The 15,497-nt window shown below is 39.4% G+C and overlaps 1 protein-coding gene across 1 annotated transcript in view; it reads right to left on the bottom strand.

The window, feature by feature from the left end:
- PIGK (phosphatidylinositol glycan anchor biosynthesis class K) overlaps positions 1-15,497 on the bottom strand; it is a 101,746-nt gene that overhangs the window by 26,141 nt on the left and 60,108 nt on the right. Inside the window, exon 10 of the mRNA XM_028733055.2 lies at positions 3,315-3,390. Coding sequence (XP_028588888.2) covers positions 3,315-3,390 — 76 coding nt within the window. The remainder of the gene's footprint in view (positions 1-3,314; positions 3,391-15,497) is intronic.

The following is a 15,497-nucleotide window of genomic DNA, read 5'->3' as shown; positions in this document are numbered from 1 at the left end:
AAGATTTCCTGCTATTTCATTAAAAAAATAATGCATAGGTTTATGTGTGCAAATCAGATCAGAACCATGGCCTTAGGAATTCAGTTTTTTCCCATCCCTGGCCCTGTTTTCCTGGAAAAACTGTAGCCTGGGAGAGCAATCAGAAAACAGTGGCAGCAAAAAGTCTCCTTTTCCAGTGCCCCAGTACAACCAATGTCACTTGCTCACCCCATGACTGCTATTTGTTCAAAACAAGTTGCGGGGGGGACGGGGACGGATATCTTCGGCCCTACATATGTTACTGAACTACAGTAATTGGCCATGTTTGCTATGGTTGATAATAATAATAAAAATAAATTATTTTTGCTTAAGGGCTATCATCACCCTAGTTACATTTTCCAAAATGGAAGCTATCTATAACCCCAAATATACTGGGAGTTGTAGTTCAGCAATATCTGGAGGATCATAGGTTCCCCACTCCTGATTTAAAAAGAAAACTAGAGGAGTTCCTATTGGGAGGATTTCCAACGACAATGAAGGGTTTAAAAATGGGGGAAGGAAGGGTGACATGGGCAAATCACTGTGGGATAAGAATGCACTGCAGATTTGCCAAATAGATCTTTCAGTAACCCATCTACCGCAACCTGAACTCACTACCACAGAAAAGGGATGTTATACTGATATATGACTGCCATTTATTAGAGGTTTAAATTAAAATAAAATTAGTAGACCTGACACTGATTAAAACATTCCCTTAATCAATAAAATTAATTCCTCCCAATTTCTAGTGATGTTATATTAGAAGGTCACAGATGTTATCAGATTCCTTTTAAGGAAAATACAACCCAACAGCGGAGCAAGGCCACTGACTTAATTACAGCTTAATTTTAAAGAATGTCCTCAAATGGAGTCTCCCCAGTATCAAGGTTACTGAGAAGAGATGTTTCAAAAATTTCACCTGAACTGAACTCGCTAAAAGGCTTCCATCATATGACTGTGCTTACATGAAGCAAAAAGTAAACAATATTTGTCTGGGAATTTGATGGGGGTTGTTTGTTGTTAAATATGAAAAGTGAAAGCCAATAATAATAATAAAAACATTTAAAATATTAATATCAAATTAAAATAAATTAAAATCAAGTATTAAAATATAGGGAAACTCTTCAAAAATAAAATTATAGGAATTCTTGTTTCGTCAAAGACATATTTGCTATGGCTTAGAACTGGGTTTGGCCCCAAAAGCTGTTCTTTACTTGACAGAGGAAACCTTATAGAAATAATGATCCATAATGGATTTTTACAACGAACAAACACAGTACAGATTTATTAGAAAAGTATGCTTGCTAATGATTTAACCATAGACCCAGCTGCAGTGTCACTTTCCAAGTGTTAAAATGTTATGACAAAAAGGGGCAATGTTCGGCATAAATTGAAAAAGTGGCGATTTGGAGGCCACAATCCGACACAAAAGGTAAGCTCAGCAGTGCACTGAAAATGGGCTTCCGTTCAGTAATTTTGAGTTTATTTATTAGCTCTATGAACCAACCGTCGCCAGTAACCCCGGAGAGGTTTGCACTGATAGAAATATGAAACAACACAATAAAATACAAATCAAATACAGTAAGAGCAATTCCATAACTGCAATACACAGAAAAGAGGAGGAAAGGAAGCATCAAATTGTTCATCAATGCTTTAAAAAAAGCTGGCTATAAGAAACCATCTAAAAATTATTCACCCCACCTTCAAAATCCTGCTAGAAGGATGTATTGACCTGCTTCCTAAAAAAGTAAAATGAAGCGGCAGACAAATCTCAGCATGGAGGGGTTCCACAGTTGTGGAGCCACCATGAACCTCACCATGAATTAACCCGGCACAATTTCAACCAGCAGCTATTTTATAAAGGTTTCCTTTTATAATATTTAGCTTTGTATTAGTTTTATATTGGACTGGGCTAACATACCCAAGCAAGGTGGTCAAATTAGACAATTTTGCCAAGACTGTATGTAATCTGAGTAAGGGTTTGCTCGAGGAAATGGTCAAAATGCATGAAAACCACGTTTCTGATTCTGTTCAGTGAAGTATTCCATCGCAATATGGCACAAAGCAGCCAAACGAACCCACCGGGGCTGTATTACTTTCTTTGTGCTGTAAAAATATTACTGTGACATTTCATCTGGTCAACCATCTTAAAGGTTAATTCTGTTTCCTGTATCAGATATTCCTTTAGGTGAACGGTTCTGTGCAGTTCCTATTTACCTATTCCAAACAATCCTCAAACTGTTTCATTGCTCACTCTCACTGTTAAGAACATATTGACTTACTGCCTGCTCTGCTGTTTAATTCATTTATGCCGAGAGTCAGGCATGAAGACAGAATTTTAAATGTGACATTTGCAGGCTGCTGGGTCATTTGAAGCTCTGACAACACCAAGGGAGTTCCTGACATACAAACTGGTCCTGATTTCCAATCTTCCATGTTCTGAACACATCAGATATTCTTCCCGGAGGTGCAGATTTCAGCCTAAAGTTTTAAATTTCCTTTGGGTTTAACATCTTGCAGAAAAGGCCTGTACACTTGAAAGTTTTAAAATAAAGCCCTTGTTTCCTTTAAGCTAAAGCTGGCATTGCCTCCAGCGAGCAAATTCAACGGCAGGAAGCCACTTTGATTGACAAAGATATTTGGAAACAGACTTACAATAATAATTAATACCCAGAGGAAATTCCAAGCAACTTTGACGCTTGGTGGACTTCCATTTTTTTTCTCCTGTTGATCTATCCATGTTCAAAGAGCTGCATCTGAAAGCCACAGCTGTAGATAATGGGCCATTTAGATGGCAGCAGCGGTATCTGGCCTAGCTGGGTAGCAGTTAACTGTGGTAGCAACTAGGATGAAATACCTACATGCAAGACACTCCTTTTTTTGCAGTGACAGCAACTGAACTGAGAGCAGATTAAAAGTACTCAAGCTGGAGACTTACTCACATCTAAGTTCAGAGACCATTTTCCTGTTAAGTCTTGCTAACAGCAAAGGGTATAGATGTACATTGCTTTGAGTAAGCAAGTCAGCAAGATGCAAACCTTTCTTAATAGAATGGATCACAAAAACAAGTAGTTATTCAAGTTTCCAACACAAGCTGGAGTCTACAACGTACGGATTGCTTAGCCTCTTCTGTTGTGCTCTGAATAGTAAATTGCTATCTAAATAGAAATATATGCTCTTGTACAATTAAATATTAAATGGAATATAAACTAGTAAGATTACCAAAAGTGTTTTATTGCCAAAACTAAATACCTTACGTATTCTTGAGTATTAACAAAAGAAATAAAGCAGCATACCTGATGTATTATTTGTGCTACAGGAAGTTGTTCTGCATATTTTAATGCCTCCGTTGCTACTTCATCCACAGCATGGCTGGAAAAAAGAGAGATTTTAATCAGACTCTGTAAAAATTAGGAAAAGATAAAACCCAATGGCAACTCACTACTTGCTTTCAGGCAGACACACCCAAGTCCCCAATCTATCTCAAATTACACAGCTATTATTTTTAAATGCATTACATATTCGAATGCCATCCACTTCTTTTCAGCCTACCTCTCTCCGTTTTTTGGTCACGGTTTAAATTCTTCATAGCTATAATACTAGCTTTAAGTCTTTCTGTTCCACATAAAAATTTGCAAAGGTCAGGTCTCCTGAATAGCCCAGAGACTTGGGGAGAGCTACTGAGAGAAATGGCACAGGCACATGTTTCCATATTTCATTTGATTCCCATCCCACCCCCTGGCAATTGAAATGCAAGGAGTTGCATTCTGCACTCTAACATTCAACAAACTTGTGAATGAGATAATTTATAGAAATTGATTGTGTATCCCCCAAACTGATTTTCTATGTTGGAAGGCTGTTAGAAAATGTTCTAGATAAGAACAGAGGTGTTTTAGGATGCACACCAGTTGAGGAAGGCAGAGGACATAGGGCAATAATACTTGGCTGGTAAACCCAGCCAGGAGGAATCAATTTTCAGCAGAAAACTGGTGCAGACCCAAATCTGATCGGAAGCATTTTCCAGATAGGCATCTCATAACTCTACCTTTTCTCCAAAATAAAAGCTTGTTTAAACATGTGACTAACACCACATCTTGTTTGACTATCTTTTAGCTACTGAACTGTCTAAGTACCTGAAATTAAAAGTGGAAACCCCTCCCATTATTATTATTATTATTATTATTATTATTATTATTATTATTATTATTATTATTATTACTATACCACCCATCTGACTGGGTTGTCCCAGCCACATTTCAGTCTTTTTTCTTCCTGTGCCAGGACTGTGGGCAAGAACCCTAAATTGTGGAAACAATTTGAAATTTGCAATCCTTTGGAGGGCAAGAAAATAGGTTTCTATGTAAAATATAAGTGCCAAGGCTTTGAGAGAGACAAGTTAGTTGGAGTGAAGAAAGACCAAGGCAAAGAAAATGAAAACCAGCACACTTCGGACAATTTCTTTGTCCAGTCATTAACTAATCTTATTTCAGTGCCTTTGGGGTTTTATTTTTTCCTCGTATATAATTTGGGATTTGCCTACCACTCAGAAAAGAAACACCAGACCAGTCTCTCTTTAGGACGGTTACAGATTTTAAATGCAAGCACCAATCAGGACTTTGGAATTGCAGTAATCAGAGTAATGTTACTAACCACTGTGTGATTTCAAGGTAATAACTGCCATGATAATAGACATTCTTGCACTCTGATTGGCTACCAACTATTATTAGCCTACCAGGACAACAAGATCTGCATTTTGCATAGTTATTAAGAAACAACAGTAGAGTGATTATGTAAATCAAGTGCTCACAACCAGAGTATAGGGAATTTCCACAGCTGTGGGTGGGAGAAGAGGAATGAATGCACAAACATTCTGGATTATTCATAAAATCAAAGCCATTTTATCAACATAATGAAGATATTTGAAAATAATTATAAAAATGTCTAGTGGTGTCTCAGTATATGAGAACCACAACCAGCCAGCAAGTCAGCTGCACAAATTAAGCTCTCCTGAGGTATATATAGAGGATACACACCAAAAAACTTTAAAAATATGCCCAACCCTCTTAAATATGTTGAATGTACACTTAAAACGACTGAGTCCTCAGTATGCCAAATTCAAAACATGCCTATGACTAACTTTCTATGGCCTTCTTATCATTGGGGGGGGGGGGGAATTCTTGAAAGATCAGGACAACCATTTCATGGGTTTAGCGATTCATTTTCTAAATGGCCCCCATGCTGTTCATCTAGGAAACTAGGAAATCAGTATTACCCACTGCACACTTCAATAATGTTGCCTGCAACTGGGTGTATCTGTGTATCATTCAGACAGAAGGGCACCACATTCAAGATAAAACTTTGCTTTTTAGTGTGTGCAATAAGACTTATGTATACCTAGTCCCAGGAAGATCACTGGCAGATGTAGTATCAATTATCCAGCAACAATGGATACATATGTTCCTCTATTCAAACTCACATCTTTAAACACTGTGCTTAGGGAGAAAATACTAACTGGACTTTCAAATAACATTCCCATGATCTTCAAAACAGTTGCTCTACAAACTAGAAGAAATTCTGAAAATTGCACTTGGCTGCAGCTGCCCGGAACATGTAAAATTACTATAAACAAAAAACTAATGGGGAAAATATGGTTTTGCCTTTTTTTCAATTTACTTTGAACAACTGGCAGCATTTGGGGTATAGCCAATATACCCCTCTCTATGTATTGTCATTCCTTTTTTTTCTGACGGCAATAAAATCTTTACTAAAAATTCTGTGTGAGTGTGCACACACACGCACATATCAGTTTCAAGACAGGCATTTTTATAGGGTGCTATAAAAATCAAAATGAAGCTTTTAATTAGGTTTTTTTAAAAATAAAATGGCTATATATTCATTAGAAGTAACTATTTACATTAATGTCCTTGCTCTGCATTCCTGAAACCTAATCGGTCAATTTACTTTCAGGCTATTAACACACTTAGTTGCTTTAGAGATAAACAGAATGTATTCTAACATAGTGTCCCTAAAAGAATATTAAAACGTCTATCATTTATTTATATAAAAAAAACTGTATACAGCTGTTCATTAAAAACCAGTGATTTACACCAACCATATACAGATACAATCAAAACAAGGTAAGAATTTAAAATCAGAGATCAACTATTGTCTGTTACAGAAAGATGTTTTCTTAATTGCCTGCATAGATTTGGTGGCATGGAAAAGTTTGCACCAATTATTTAAAGGCTTAAAAAGAAGGCACCTGGCTGACAAGTCTCCTTATCACAAGCCCATGCAACTCTGATCTCCACTGATATTTTTCTTAAAGAACAAGTTCAGATGTACTTTCTAGTTGATGAGCCTTTTCAGTCAAATGAGCATCTGTTGCCTAAATGCCGCATGAATGAAGAGTCACGTTAATCTTGAAAGAGACTCCACAACCAAAATTGCTCATACTGCTGTATTAAAACCCTCTGGAGGTGCATTTTAGCATAGCAAATGCTCACTAATAATCAAGAGACCTACAGAGAGTTTATGAAATCTGAGGACTCCCAGTGACTGAATTATGCCTCAGAACGCAGAACTATTCATTTGGGCAAGTACAGCTGGTTTAAATTATTTAGGAGCAACACCCCACAATATATCATTAAACTTTCCATATAGCATTTTGTATATTTAGTTTATTTACAACTTTCACAAAATATAGACTTAATGAAGTCTTAGCAGCAGCAGCTCTCCACAGTGTACTAATATTACAAGATCTTGCCTAAGGCCTTCTACATTCCCACTTGCCTCCACAATTATTTTGGCAAGGGACGCAATTTATTTTTAGACTAATATAAGCTGCTGCTGCTTTTTTAAAATATGCCCCCATACCCTACAGATGCCAGTCTGAGGGAAATGTCTTAATGTAAGCAATTTGTTCCTTTACATTTAAATACATTATCACTCACTACTGTAAATCAACATGGAGAAAAACATCTTATAGATAAAGCCTTTGACTGGTCTCGCCAAGAGCTGAGGGGCAGGTTTTAGGCAGGGATTTCAGAACAAGATAAACCCTGCTTCACCAGAGGGTTATGACTGGGAAATAGGCATTGTCCCATACCCTAAACACTTGGTTGAAATGTGAACTGTTAACTGATTAAATGCTCTTCAGTTAATTAACTTTCTTGATTTAAACCGATTAATGCTATGACAGCAAAAACCTTTGACACCTCTGGTTCTATAACTGTATTCACTTTCATACCGAAGTTTATTTGTGAGTGCAAGAATCGAGTGTAGAAAAAGCAGTGTCAAACCACCTTAAACAGTTATGCCTTCTCACAAAGAACCTTGGGAGCTGTAGTTTGCTAAGGGTGCTGAGAGTTGTTCGGAGACTCCTGTTCCCCTCACAGAGCTACAATTGGTTTAACAATCAATCCTTCTTCCAGGTAACTCTGGGAATTGTAGCTCTGTGAGGACAGACCTCTCCTAAAAAGGAACAGTTCCCAAAATTAATTGAGGGATGCCATGAATGTTTGAAGAGGTTTGACACTTTTAAATATATCATGCAAATGGGCCTCTGATTAATTTTGGATCAATTTAGTATGAAATTGTCCCTTTTTTCTAAATAACTGTGGTGTTTTCTGTTGACCAGTCTTGGTGATTATCAATAGAACACACAGACAAATGATTTGAGCTCTTTATATTGGTACTGGGACAAGAAGCATTTATAATATTGAGTGTCCCTTGATTTGATAACAGAAATGAATCAAAAAAAGGCAAACATATAAATGTGTTTCCTTATCTAGCTGACATTCAAGTCAAATGTTCTCCATCCAGGTTACATTCAATTTAAAAACAATTTCACAGACCCTTGATTAATGACAGGGACTGGGAAACAGAGACAAGACTGTCTTGCCAACGTAAACATCAAAGGATGGGTCTGATGAACATTAGGTTTCTCCCTTATCAAACTTCCTAAGCATGAAAATCTAATTGTAGATATCCACAGGTGGTAGATGGAGACATCCATGCATTCTGGGACTATAGAAACTTTGGTAGACAATGTTGGGTAGTTCCATTCCACCTTTTGTTGCAGACATGGGAATGTAGCGTGTCACATGTCTGTTTATATTTCAGCACAGACTGCTGGGTCTTGTGAATGGAACTTCCACTCAGTGTATTGCTTTTGCTTTTGAGTCTCTCTCTGAGAAGACAGCAAGGAGAGACGACATGTTTCTTTGTTCTCATTTATGTAAAATAGTTTTAGTATGTATCCACAGCCTCCAGCCTCTTCTGTTGTGCAGTTTACTTTGCTACATATAGTGTGCTCAAGGCAGCAAGCTTGAGTCACTGATTTACATCGGAGCCAGAGTCAGAAGTAGACAGAGGTTGGAGCACTGCAGAATCTCATAACTTACTCACTCTCTGTGCCATCCCACTCCCTGACCACAGACTCGCACACAAAAGGCCGAAATTCCCAGAAAAATGGTCCAGAAAGCAAGAGTGAGCCCACAGCATCTAGAGGGCCTCAAATTGACTCCAACATTAGCTTAGGCTAATCAAGGTTGCTTTCATGATTTGAAACAAACTGGAAAGCTGCCCAAGGGAAACCCTGGTTAGCCTTAATGTCAGTTAACGTAAGTGCTGATAAATGAATCACCTAATCAGTCATGGGGTGGAAGTCATATTCCAGAAGAAAGGAAAGAGGGTCATACAGCATATGATCCACTCACAATTGTTCAACCCTGGTTAAGCAATCAGGAGTGTTAACATACGCACTAGTCCAGCATAATGAAAACAAAGTAGAACATATATTTCCAATGGATCACATAGGCTGATGAACATGTCATTCTGAAATGGACTGAGTCTATCTTATTACAATGGTTATTTATATATCCTATTTGGTTTGCTCTAATGGAACAAATCTCTCAACAGTAAAACACAGGCAAGACTGTTCAAGTGATGCAATGCTACAAGTGTGGGGAAATGGTGCAGTTTTACGACAAGAATCAGGGTTTTTAGAGTACAAAAGAAAGAGGAATTGAAATTACTTTTAATTATTAAATCTATGTATCCCACTGTCTCAACCATAAATAAACCACCGGGTGGTTGTTGCTTTTATTTTGGCCATTATTAATAAAAACAAAATGCCAGCACTAAATGAGAAAACGCCATCAAGGTTTCCCAGAAAGCAAAGACTTAAGAAGCACTGTACCCGCTTTAAATGAATAGATTCAAAACCTGAGCATTGAAAAGTATATTTACAATAACCAGATGACAGGAAATGAGGAACTGGGCTTTGGTTTAGGGTAACTATACAAAATAGAGATGACTGCTTAATATAAACAAATTTGAAGTAAAAGAATGTGTGTTGAAATGAAAAAACCACATAGTTTTTGCCCTTGAAAAGCACATACAGTCATACCTTGGGATAAATACGCTTCAGGTTGAGCACTTTCAGGTTGCGCTCTGCCGCGACCCGGAAGTAACGGAGCGTGTTACTTCCAGGTTTCGCCGCTCGCGCAAACGGTCAAAATGACGTCAAGTGCATGCGCGGAAGTGGCGAAACGCAACCCGTGCAAGCGCAGACGTGCTGTCGCATCTTACGTTCTGTTCGGGATGCGAACGGGGCTCCGGAACGGATCCCGCTCACATCCCGAGGTACCACTGTACTAGCTAGGTACAATGAAAACAAGCTGTAGCGAGTCTCTGAGTCAAGTATTTCCCTCTTTCCCTTTTCTCATGGAAGCTTTCACTGCTGCATTTGGTTAACTGCTGTTTACCATGTTATCCAAACTGACAAACTGTAGTTGCCATTTATTATAGTTAATTAAAAACTAACTTCAACCCATGGTTGCTTAAGCTGTCTGGTTTCAACTAACCCTAGTTAATGTTAAACCATAGTTCTGGGTTTAGATGACACAATGAACCGTGGTTAACCAAAAGTAAAAACCAAAGTGTTGGAACTCTTCTTTGCGGTGGAAGGTAGTGCAGAGAAGCCCAAGGTTCAGCACGACAGCTCACCACAGCCAATGAGAGAATCAGATGCTTACCAGTGTATTGTACTTCTAAGATGTGTTTAAAGTCTCCTATGATCTGTTCGTCTGCATTATTCATGATGAAACAAATAGAAACATTTGATCATAAAATGTGTGTTTGAAAACCTCAGTATTATCCAATAAGAAAAGGTCAACTGTGATAAATCAGTTGTTAAAAAGAATCACACTGTAGAAAATGTAATTTACTCCAAGTTAGTTCAGATTTCCATATTAGAATTCTGCTGCACCTATGAGGGAGAATAATTTGAGCTACTTTCCTGCACTATGCAGTGACAAAATGGACAGCTGGTAGCTTACCTTAGGTGACCTTGAATGACTATCTAGCAGAATGCTAATGTGAATCTTTTGCAAATCGTTACAGTGGAGCCTGAAAGTCATGTCTTTAATGGGCAAACAATTAGTGCATATTCAAAGACGAAGAAAGGCAAGAGATACGGTTGTTACGATAATACAGTATGTAGGTTTTTCACAGTCCATAAATACAGCTAAGCATACCAAACTCTGCTTGTAGGATGATCTGCAATGACCCTTCTTCACAACACTTTAGGCCTCATCACACCTGATCTTTAACATTATTTCAATCCAAATAGGTAGCAAAAACTGCTATATATTATTGTAGGCAAAAACGTAGGAAGTGGAAGAGAACTCCAGTTTTTAAAAATAAGGTTATAATGAATTTCCAAGAATAACTAAGGAAGAAGAAGAAGAAGAAGAAGAGTTTGGATTTGATATCCCGCCTTTCACTCCCTTTAAGGAGTCTCAAAGCGGCTGACATTCTCCTTTCCCTTCCTCCCCCACAACAAACACTCTGTGAGGTGAGTGAGGCTGAGAGACTTCAGAGAAGTGTGACTGGCCCAAGGTCACCCAGCAGCTGGATGTGGAGGAGCGGAGACGCGAACCCGGTTCCCCAGATTACGAGACTACCGCTCTTAACCACTACACCACACTGGCTCTTGTGTTCCTTTACATTCTGATGTTCAGTTGGTAAGGATACAGGACAGGACCTTCTCTGGTGTAGCACCCAGGTGGGAAATTCACTCCCCTGGGAGGTTTAGCTGCCCTCCCCTTCCCACATTACTAACATTCCACATATACCTTAAAAAAACATTTTCTGGCAAAATTTCAAGTTTAGCTGCTGCATAGTGTTTTTCCTGTCATTTGGCTCTTCAAAGAATTTATTGCTGCTTTTCCATTTTTTATGGCTTTGTTTTTTAAGCTTTTCTTAGTATTATTGCTGTTTTAACTCCATTTACTTCCTCTTTTGTTGGAGGGGGTCATGAGGGGGTATGTAACTTCACAAAAGAAACAAATAAATAGATGACCATGCTCTGTAGGGAACAAGACTTCTGTTTCTTTAAGAACTTTAAGGAAGGCATTGCAGAGGCAAACCTCATCCTGGAACATTGGAACGATAGATAAAGCTGCACCTATAGCATCCCTTTCTCTTTCAAAATAAGACCAGTGAAGGTAAAAGCAATGAGTTTGCTTTTTTAAAAGCATATCATTAAAACAGAATCCTAACCACGCACCTTGAAAGAACCAGTTCTGATCAGGTGACATGGCTCACAATGGAACGCACAAGGAGAAGAGACTTCATTAGAGATTTTCCATTTAAGGTCATTTGAAAGGATTTTTTGAACACCAGTTTTGTCCTAGTTTCTAAAAATGCATGCAAAGACAGCTATTTCTCAGAAACCTAACTCACAAAATACTCTGTCAGGATTTTCATAAGCATTACTAAAAGTGAGTTCACTTTTTCTTTTTTCCACTCCTGAACTCTCTAATCTGTGGTTCGGTAATCTCAAAAAAAATGGACCTTTGGAAGTATTTCCTGAGTAATCTGACAGACAGAGCATACATTTCCCATTTTGTAATCCACTAGTAATTTCCTATCTGGAGAACTACAAGCGATTAATTTCTGCCAATCCATTTATCCTTAACCAGCTCAAGCTCCCAAGATAGGACAGAAAGCCACAGAACACTATTTTCCATCAGTAAATAATAAATTCACCTGCACTTTCCACTTCTCAGAGCATTTTTAAAAATAAAATCAAACAAAAGGCTCTGCAAAATTATAGAAGTAATCTGGATTCTCAAAGGCCACATAAGAAAACCAGTACAGTATAATAATCAGTAATAAAACCGAATGGTACTTTAATAAATCAGAATTTGCTGTTGGAATTGGGACGGCTTATAAGATGTTCCCATCTTGGTTTGAGGTTTGCTTATTTGTTTATTTTTAAAGTTTAAGAGTGCAAGACTATACTTGAAAAACAACAACAAATATGGTGGGTATTATTAGCGCTGTGTGAGTATATATTGATGCATTGCTATGCCAGCATACTACTCCCTGGTGCACCTCTGTCAGGATAAGGTCAAAAACAAATAATAATATTATAATAATTTATTATTTATACCCCGCCCATCTGGCTGGGTTTCCCCAGCCACTCTGGGCGGCTTCCAACAGAATATTAAAATACAATAGTCTATTAAACATTAAAACATTAAAAGCTTCCCTAAACAAAGTGGAAACATGGGTGGGGTGTAGGAATGATAGAAAGGAGCACACTTACACCAAATCCTATGCTGCTTCAGACTCTGTTCAGCTGCTTCAGACAAAGCCAATTTTAAAAAAAATCACAAAGAAGGATTCAATGGAGAGAGAACTTATGTGTACACACAACGAATACAATAGTGTACAATACACTCCTACTCTCCTGCACCAGCCCTGCCCACCTACCTACTGATGATGCTGGAGTAACTCTGCATCCAATTCACAACATTCCAACAAGCACAGAAAATTCCTCCACTGATAGGGTACACGGCCTAGAGCTACTATCTCTGCCTGGCTGGAGGTCATGTACATTTAGGAAGCACACATAGGAGAACTCTGGTGACAGAAGCTAAGGGAAAGGGGCACTTTGCACAACAACCTGTCTCCAAGACACAGAAAGTAACTTCCTTCCATGTTGTGTGCTCAAATAGCAGAGTGTGTGTGTGCGCGCGCGCTGTATAGGGGGAGTTAAGCCACGGTGTGTACAACTTTCCTGGACTCCAAGTATTTTGGTTACTGCTGCCTGCGCTACAGACACTTAGAACTGACATGGACCCTGCGACCGTCATCTGAGGCCCTTCTTCATGTGCCTCCTCCACGAAATATGCGGAGGGTGGCAACACAAGAACAGGCCTTTTTTGTGGTGGCACCCCATTTGTGGAATGCTCTCCCTAGGGAGGCTCGCCTGGTGCCTTTCTTACATGTATTTAGGCACCAGGTGAAAACGTTTCTCTATAACCAGGCCTTTGGCTTATTAACATTCTATGCCCTTTTAAATGTGTTTGTGGGAGGGGTGTTACTGGTTTGTTTTGTTTTTGTTTTAGTGTGTATTTTGTGATTTCATTTTGTATATTTATATTGAGAACCGTTCTGTGATCCTTGGATGAAGGGCAGTATACAAATTTAATTTTTAAAAACACACACACAGGGGGGAAATCTCATGCCACTGTCATGTCGGATAGGTTGTGTTGTAAAGGTAAAAAAGTAAAGGACTTCTGGACGGTTAAGACCAGTCAAAGGAGACTGTCGGGTGCAGCGCTCATCTTGCTTCAGGTCGAGGGAGCCAGTGTTTGTCTGCAAACATCTTTCCGGGTTATGTGGCCAACATAACTAAACTGCCTCTGGCGCAATGGGACACCGTGACAAGTGCCGGAGTTCAGGGAAACACCATTTACATGGGTTGGGGCAAGAGTGTGTCTCAAGGCTCTGTCCTCACCACTGTTGAGTGCATTGACTCATTTCCTGGCTGAGTGACTGACATGAGGGTGTTAACACAACTGCAGCCTGTGAACACTAGGGGAAAGCTGTACTGTCACCTGCTCCCCCGTCACAGTACATTTCAAGTCCTGTGTTGGAAGTATATAGGGTATGATGCCCATTAAACCAACAATTTGCCAGATTACGTATGCTGGCATAAAGGATTGCTCAAACTATTCAGTAAGGGAATCCTAGCCACACTCACTTGAGATGAACTCAGTGCAGAGGACTAGCCTGCACAATCTTCCTCACTGAAAAGTACATTGCTCATTGATTCACTAACGTGGGATGCTGAAGATCAGAGCCTTGATTGTGCCTTCCTCAAGGATCTTAGTTATGCAACTGCAGGTGCCAAAATGTGAACTGCAATAGTGGAACATTTTCATGGCACTTATTATTCTGCAGGCAGGGGAGACCAAATTTAAAACCTGGAATACAATATAATCTAGCTGTGAAATCCTTCCAATGAGATTCTATTGGTACTATCGATTCTATCACTTCAATTCACCCCCTCCCTTCCTTTCAGAATGTAAATGAACTTGCGCCTTCATAAAATCCCAAATACTAGTGTCAACTTATTTTTCCCCTACTGCACAAGAAAGTCACAGTTAGTTAGATTCATTTGAGAATGAAGAGATAAGAGTACTTAACGCTAAACTGGTTAGAAAGTTTCAGCATTAAACAGATCCAAATCAGCCCAAAGCGCATTCCCTAGAAATACTGCAATGCTTTACCAAAATGGTATATACCATGCACTAGTGGGGAACTATTTCCTTCCATTACAAATGCATGAAAGGACAATATCTAAGGGTTCAAAAAAGCCAGGAACCTCAGAATAAATATTTCTTATTAAGCTTGTATGTGCAAAAACTATTTGCGCTGCTCCTTGGACTGGGGACATCACTGGGAAAAGCATATCACCAATAGCACTGTACTAGTGGAAGTATGTGAGGGACGCGGGTGGCGCTGTGGGTAAAACCTCAGCGCCTAGGGCTTGCCGATCGCATGGTCGGTGGTTCGAATCCCCGCGGCGGGGTGAGCTCCCGTCGTTCGGTCCCAGCTCCTGCCCACCTAGCAGTTCGAAAGCACCCCTAAAAAGTGCAAGTAGATAAATAGGTACCGCTTTCTAGCGGGAAGGTAAACGGCGTTTCCGTGTGCTGCGCTGGTGCTGGCTCGCCAGAGCAGCTTCGTCACGCTGGCCACGTGACCCGGAAGTGTCTCCGGACAGCGCTGGCCCCTGGCCTCTTAAGTGAGATGGGCGCACAACCCTAGCAGGGGTACCTTTACCTTTACCTTTAGTGTAAGTATGTAAGTATTGAAGAAGTGATGAGAGCTGGCCTTCGTGCAGTCTTCATTTTCTTCTCCATTAGTCTGCCTTCATACCACAGCATAAAACTCTTGCAAATGAAATAGTAGTACTTCTGGAGGTGGGGTGAAGAAAACTGGGCTCTTTATGGTCCCAGAGACCACCACCTAAAGATGATGATGTAGCATGAATTTCAAGGCACTGGAATTACTGTACACTGACAGAGGGTAGAACCAGCCAAGCCCATCTGTCCCCCCACTCATTCAAGACACAAATTGTTGCTATAGCAGTAGTTCTCAAAGGATGTGGCACACCA

Source organism: Podarcis muralis, chromosome 5 (assembly GCF_964188315.1).
Source record: "Podarcis muralis chromosome 5, rPodMur119.hap1.1, whole genome shotgun sequence".
Taxonomy (NCBI): Eukaryota; Metazoa; Chordata; class Lepidosauria; order Squamata; family Lacertidae; genus Podarcis; species Podarcis muralis.
Note: the sequence above shows the minus strand (reverse complement) of the source record. Positions and strands in the feature narration are given on the sequence as shown.